Genomic DNA, 7,621 nt, shown 5'->3' with positions numbered 1-7,621 from the left:
GTTCAAAGAAATTCTGGTAAAAATACTTTTGCAAAGAGGAATAACTTTAATAAAAATCAGTTTGTCAAAAGAAAAGCATCTCCTCCAAAAACCAGAAAATTTCAACATTTTAATCATTTCGAGCAATATAACTCACCTCAACTTCAGCGACACACATCAGAAAATCATTGTGTCAATTGCAAGAAATTTGGTCACTCATATGCACAATGCTTCATTGAAAAGAGAGTTGTGGGAAACAAAGTTTACAATGTTGTTTGTATTTTCAATGCACTTGGGCAACCAAGATGGATTAACTTCAAAGGATCCAAATCAATTTGGATACCTAAAGCTACTTGAAAATCTTCATGTAGATTTGCCTAGCATCCAAGAACAAAAAGGACATGTGGTACATGGATAGTGGATGTTCAAGGCACATAACTGGGAGGTCAACTTACTTCATCAAACTAAATAAGTATGATGGAGGTTTTGTGACCTTTGGAGATGATGGTAAAGGTAAAATCATTGCTGTTGGAAAAGTAGGTAATGATTGTGAGAGTAATGTTCCAAAATTCCTTTGGGCTGAAGCGGTTAACACGGCTTGCCACATTTTGAATAGAACAATCATAAGGAAATTTTTGAAGAAAACCCCTTATGAACTTTGGAAAGGGTACCCACCAAACTTAGATTACTTGCACATCTTTGGATGCAAATGTTTTGTTTTAAATAACAAAGAAAATTTGGGAAAATTTGATCCAAAGGCTTATGAGTGTTTGTTTGTAGGATATTCCACAACTAGTAAAGCATATAGGGTTTATCATCAAGATGCTAGGATTATTAAGGAGTCCATACATGTTGCATTTTGTGATACTAACTTGGTGCAAAGTATTTTGGAAGATTGTGATGCAGGAAATCAAGCTCAAAAGGAAGATGAAACCACTCAAAATCATGAAAAAGAAAATTCTGGTCAAACTGAACCAGAAACTGCAACTGCTGAAAATTCGAGAGATAATTCCATTTTGTCTCATGAATTTGAAGGAAATTCTGGAAACAGCAGCACCCAGAATCCCTTGGTGACTGAATCTGCCACCAAATCCACCAGACCTCGTGAGTGGAGGTTCTTGAAGAACTATCCCGAGGAATTTGTCATTGGGGACGTTTCTCATGGAGTGCAAACAAGGTCTTCCACAAGAAAGGCAAATGAAGGATCAAACATTGCCCTTCTTTCACAAATTGAGCCTCAAAATGTCAAGGAAGCACTCAGTGAGCCTTCTTGGGTTAAAGCTATGGAGGATGAGCTTTTTGAGTTTGAAAAGAACCAAGTATGGACTTTGGTTCCAAGGCCAAGTGGAAAGAAAGTGACCGGCACCAAGTGGATTTTTCGGAACAAGTTAGGAGAAGATGGTAGCATTGTAAGAAACAAGGCAAGGCTAGTGGCACAAGGATATGACCAAGAAGAAGGAATAGACTTTGATGAATCCTTTGCCCCTGTTGCCCGAATGGAAGCCATAAGACTTCTCTTAGCTTATGCTGCATTTTGTGGTTTTAAACTATATCAAATGGATGTGAAATGTGCATTTTTGAATGGTGTGGTAGATAGAGAGGTGTATGTGGAGCAGCCTCCTGGTTTTGAAAATAAAGAGTATTCTAATCATGTTTTCAAATTATCTAAAGCTCTCTATGGTTTAAGACAAGCTCCTAGAGCTTGGTATGAGAGACTTAGCTCTTTTCTTTTGAAAAATAGTTTTCAAAGAGGCACCACTGACACAACTCTATTTATCAAGAATTCTAATGATTCTTTTATTTTAGTCCAAATATATGTTGATGACATTATTTTTGGAGCAGCCAATGAATTCCTTTGTTCTGAATTTGGAAAACTCATGACAAGTGAATTTGACATGAGTATGATGGGTGAACTTAATTTCTTTCTTGGGCTACAAATTAAACAATCTGAAAAAGGTATTTTCATTCATCAAGAAAAGTATGCCAAGGAATTAGTTAAGAAATTTGGTATGGAAAATGCCAAACGCATGGGAACTCCCATGCATCCTAGTTCTAAATTAGATAAGGGAGAAACTGAGAAAAATGTTGATGAGACTAGGTATAGAGGAATGATTGGTTCTCTTATGTACTTAACTTCCTCTAGGCCCGATATTGTGCAAAGTGTTAGATTGTGTTCTAGGTTCCAATCCAAACCAAAAGAGTCACATCTTTCTGCAGTTAAAAGGATCATTAGATATGTTCATGGCACATCCAATTTTGGTATTTGGTATCCTAAGATTGATGATTTTTCTGCAGTTGGTTATTGTGATGCAGATTTTGCTGGTGATAGAGTTGATAGAAGGAGCACTTCTGGCTTATGCTGCTTCCTTGGAAAGTCCTTAAATGTATGGTCAAGTAAGAAGCAACCAACAGTGGCCCTATCCACTGCAGAGGCTGAGTATATAGCTGCTTCTTCTTGTTGTTCTCAGCTTTTATGGTTAAAAATATAGCTTGCTGATTACAAATTAAATGCTGAAAATATTCCATTGATGTGTGATAATATGAGTGCCATTAATATTTCTAAAAATCCAGTTTTACACTCTAGGACTAAGCATATTGAAGTGAAATTTCACTAAATAAGAGAACATGTCCAAAAAGGGGATATTTGCATTCAATTTGTTAAATTAGAAGAACAATTAGCAGATATTTTTACAAAACCATTAGCTGAGGATAGATTCTTCATGCTTAGGACTTGTCTAGGAATTTTGAGTTATGATTCTTTATTTGAAAAATGCTGATGTATTTGCTGGAGCTTTTTGTCTCATAAACAGGCATGAGACAATTCTGGGCAGGTGATGAACGTTTCCCTCAAGTCAGCGTGTCTGGGCTTATTTCAAGTGCAAAATGATTTGGGCCAACCTCAAAAATCAGATCTAGTATGGTCCAATGTGTTTCCATTAAATCCAACTATCCCTGGGCCCAATATGAATGTTACATTCTTGTTTATTTTTTTATGATTTATGTGCTTAAGTTTTATTTAAAATTTTTTTCTGGCCCAAAAAGGTTTTCAAACCAATTTATTTTTGTTTTGATCTAAAAAGGGTTTCATTTTAATTTTGATTTTCAAAATTTAACATTAATTTCCTGTTTTTTTTAAAATCAAATAAAATCTTTCTTGAATGAGGTCATGTCTTTTCAAGTCTTTTCAAAAGATGATGCAGTTGCATGGTTTTGGAAATCCACTTTTGGGTACGGTTACCAACACTCCCTCTCTTCCCTCTATAACTTCTCCTCAATCTCTTTGGTTACTTCCCACTCACTTTACTGCTTCTCTTCCCTCAAAAGACTGAAACTAGCCAAATGAGGAAGAAAACCATTGCTAAAAGGCCTCCTCGTGAAAAGGTGTACAAGCTTCCCTCAAAACCTTCCACTCGCTCCCAAGACCGGACCTTTACCCCATCTCCTTCTCCTCCTACCTCTCCTCCTCGCACTGTTCCCATGGCGCGAACCAAGACCACTCCAAGGTTCGCTGCCTCTGCCAAGCCGACGCTACCACCAAAGGCCGCACCTTCCAAGCCTGGCTCCTCAAAACCTAGTTCTGCAAAGCCTAGCTCCTCCAAAGGCAAACGTCCGGTGACTGAAGAACCCATTCCCGAACCACCACAGCCCAAATCCAGGTCGGTTCCAGTGCGCTCACAAAGAGGTAACCCTCATCGCCCTCTCAAATCTGTTAAAGAACCAGACATTGGCCCTTTTGATCACAAAGCTCACTTTTTGACTTCTCATTCGAACTATAACCCTTATAGATTCAAATCTGCTATGAACAATGACTTTTTTGAAGGGGTTATCCAGTATCGTACCCTATGTCCCTCTTTTCTCGCTGATTTGCCATCTTTGAAAAGAAAATGTTTTTCATTTGTTGATAACTTGATTTTTCTGGACTAGAATCACCTTTTTGACATCAAAAAGCCTGTTTATCCCTTGTTGGTCAAAGAATTTTATGCAAACATGACCTATCATGAAGGCACTGCTCACTCATATGTAAAGGAGCGAGACATAGTTTTAAATAATGAAACTATCAGTGATGCTTTGAAGTATACTGATGTTGGGCCTTGTGCTTACACTTCGGTTAAGTGGGATGAAGGTGTTGGAATTACTTATCATGATGTATTGGCACACATCTGTGAACATATTTCTTTAATTGATGGCATTACACCCACTCACAAAGCCCTAGGATATGAGCGTGCTCAATTGCACCGAATGGTCAACCATATTATTCTGGCTCAAAGTGGCTCATATCAAAGGGTTTCCTACACTGATACTCTTGTTTTATATGCCCTTTTCACCAAAACTAAAATTTCATTTGCATACTTGATGGTTAGATATATGTTTGACTCTGTTAAGAGTGAAAAGGACAAAGCACTTCCTTATGGCATGTTTCTAACTTGCATATTTGAGTTTTTTGGTGTTGACTTGACAAATGAGAACTATGAAAATAGACATTCATACCTAAAGGGGGGGTGGTTCAGTGAAACAGAACAAAGGACCCACTAGAACTGAAAGAGTTGTCCTGGATGATGAAGATGATGATTTTGTCCTTAAGGATTCTCCTACTCCTTCAACTGAGGGTACTTCCATCTCCACTGGAAAGAAATCTACTCTGCTGAATGTGGTCAAGGATGTCGCTCAAGAGTTTGTTTCCCAATCAAATCACATGATTGCCATGAGCAAGGAACAAAGGAAGCTAGCTAGCAAGCATGAGAACTTCCTGAAGAAATCAAGGGATAGGGTGGCTGTGCTAATGACCTTCATTGATAACCTTCAAAATGATGAAGACATTATCACTGATGTTGAAGAAGAAGATGCTTCAGAGGGGAATGGTTCTGATGCCTAGGATTTGTCTCATAAAAACTGCTGCTGCTGCTCATTTTTTTGTCTCATGAATTCTGTTTCTTTAGCTACTTTTGAACTGTGTCATTTTGGATGACTGTAATAACTCTAGATATTGCTGCACCTTTGGTAGTTTAGTTAGTACTTTGCACTATGGACCAACTCTTTTCTGCAGGATGCAAGACTTTGTTTTTTTTGTTGATCTTGCTTATTATCCACCCTTGATGACAAAAGGGGGAGTAATAGCAATAGGATAATAGATCCTAGTACTTCTTTTGGGATTTTTGCTGCATTAATACTTGAGTTTGCATGCTGAATATTCTTTGCTGCATTAATACTTAATTTCAAATGCTGAATCATTTTGCTGATGATATTAGCTTGATGTTGGACTGATTATGTGATGTTGCTTATCTGATATCCCTTAGTCAAGATAAATGTATTTTAGCTCTTTATTGTGCTCTCTTTAAGATCAAAGAAAAATAGGAACAAAGAGGAAAGCATAAATTTAGGGGGAGCTAATCTTGAAAAGGAAAGGGGGAGCAACATAAAAGCAAACAACATCATTCAAAGGGAGTTTCTAAACCTAAATCAAATTTATTTCCTTTGATTATTGCTTAAACCATGTTTGTCATCAAGGGGGAGATTGTTGAGTTAAGAAATTAACTAAATTAATTAGTGATGACAAACATTATTTTTGGGCAAAATAAATAATTAGTGTTGATTATTTATATCTACTTATTAACTAATTGTTTATTGTTGCAGGCCAAATTTCAATAGCCCAAATGAAATAAAAAGCAATCAGCAAGGATATTGGGCTGAAAGCAAAATTAAGAGCCCAAGGAAAAGCAAAGAAAGAAGCCAAAGAAATCAAATCGGGCCAAGCATACCAAATACCCAATCCAAGCCCGATCTGGTTTCAGAAAAGCAAATCCCTCTCTTTTGCTTAACCAAAAGCAACGTTCATCTCTCTCTGACCAAGTCAAATCAGGTTTGCTGTTCATTCAGAAACCAAGGAGAGAAAACCAGAGTGTGAGAACAGTGTTCTGTAAAGAAGTTTCTCTACTTGGATAATGCTTTCTTTCAAAGAAGCATTCGGCCAATATTGAAGAACTCAAGCTGAGGTTTGTGAATCTGATTTTGTACATAGCAAAGAGGCTGCTGATGAAGTCAATATCCTTCATGTTTTATAGATTGTGATGTACTTTTCTATGTTTATCTTTCTGTAATTTCTTGTGAGAAAAGGCATTGTGAGAAAGCTCAAGTAAAAGCCATGAGTGGAAAAAGGCTGAGTGAAACACTTGAGAGAAAAGCCTAGAGTTAATTTCAAATTTCTTTAGGTATGTCTATGTCTTGTATCCTGTACCTGTAAGGTATCCCTTTCTTAGTTGGGTTAGCACTAAGAGGAATAGTTAGGTATTAGCATAGCCAATGTCAAGTTAGGTTAGAACTTGAGTGTGAAAGGATTGGGTCAATCCTGTGAAATTGGTGTATGTAATACTGTTAACTATAGTGAAATTCTTCCATAGTTATAGAGGAGACTGGACGTAGGTTGCATAGCACAAGGCAACCGAACCAGGATACATGCTGGTGTTAGCTTTTCTTTTCTCTGCTGTGTTCTGTTTTCTGATATTCATGAGACAAAAATAAATTGTCTCATAAATTTCCGCTGCTGAGTACAAACAGAATCAGAATTGAAAGTTTGTTTAAAAAGGATAATAACAGCAACTTAAAAGGAAGGCATAGATTCAACCCCCCTTCTCTAAGCCTACCACAACCTTCAAAAAGTAACTAAAACATATTAAAAACTATGTAAAATTAATGCCAAAAAGGGTAAAATTATCCGCTCATCACTAGGCCATGGAATGGAGATGCATATGGACTAAGAGTTTCTTTTCCCTCCATTTCCATGTTCAATTTGAATTCAAAAAGGTGAGTATTGTGCCATGAGTTTTTCTATAAAAGGATGGTTGAAAAATCACACTCAATGCAAGCATTCTGCTGTCTTCTATTTTCTTATAAGCAGTGTTTATTCTACATCTCTTCTGTTTATAGCTTACTCTATTTTATAAAGTCTGTTATCCTTTTTTTCTGTAATGCTTTCTCCATTTGATATGATTCCTAAGATGCATTCTCTTAGAGAGGCTTGAAGGCTGAAAGTCAAGGTTCTAAGGCTTTGGCTTGTACCCCCTTTTGGCAACCATGAGGTTTCTAACTCAATGGAGATGATTCTCCTTGATGAGCATGTTAGTCCCTATTAGCTATTGTTTTAAATTTGGTGTTAGTTGTTACTTTGAAGTTTTCAACTTAAAGTTATATGTTTCACTATTCTGATTTTATTTTTTTCTTGGATTTATAGTCTGAAAAAATTCAAGCTACAGTTAAAAAACAACTTCTTAATAGGTTTTAGGATTATATACTTGAAGGTCAAGTTTATAGAATGGCATACTTTACTGTAGTGTCAAATCATGGTAGTAATAGAGTAACTTCTCATGAATTCAAACTAGTTTTCCTTCACCAAACCACTGTTGTTCCTGTTGATGAAGATGTTATTCCAAAGACTTATTTCAACATGTTTCCTTTTTCTGAGCTGCTGAACATGACCTAAGAAAGTGATTATTTGGTTGGTATGTATATCATTGTGCTATTCTTTTATTCAAGTTTGTTTAAACGAATTGTATAAATATATAATAGGTTGTGTTTATTTAAAACAGATGTCATAGGTCTTTTAACTTCAGCGGGGGAAGGGAAAGAATATGTAAAAGAGAAAAAGATT

The 7,621-nt window shown here is 36.5% G+C and overlaps 1 protein-coding gene across 1 annotated transcript; it reads left to right on the top strand.

The window, feature by feature from the left end:
- LOC107627377 (proline-rich receptor-like protein kinase PERK9) lies at positions 3,319–4,852 on the top strand. The gene is made up of 2 exons (XM_016330215.1): positions 3,319–3,809; positions 4,474–4,852. The coding sequence occupies exons 1-2, from the start codon at positions 3,319–3,321 to the stop codon at positions 4,850–4,852; spliced, it is 870 nt and encodes a 289-aa protein (XP_016185701.1).

This window comes from Arachis ipaensis, chromosome B02 (genome assembly GCF_000816755.2).
Source record: "Arachis ipaensis cultivar K30076 chromosome B02, Araip1.1, whole genome shotgun sequence".
NCBI lineage: Eukaryota > Viridiplantae > Streptophyta > Magnoliopsida > Fabales > Fabaceae > Arachis > Arachis ipaensis.
This window is presented reverse-complemented; position numbering and strand designations above follow the sequence as displayed.

Excerpts from the sequence above, each read along its gene's own strand:
- LOC107627377 (XM_016330215.1), top strand. The coding sequence starts at position 3,319 with ATGAGGAAGAAAACCATTGCTAAAAGGCCTCCTCGTGAAAAGGTGTAC. Across the intron at positions 3,810-4,473 it reads TTTTTTGAAGGGGTTATCCA|GGGGGGTGGTTCAGTGAAAC; the intron begins GTATCGTACCCT and ends TCATACCTAAAG.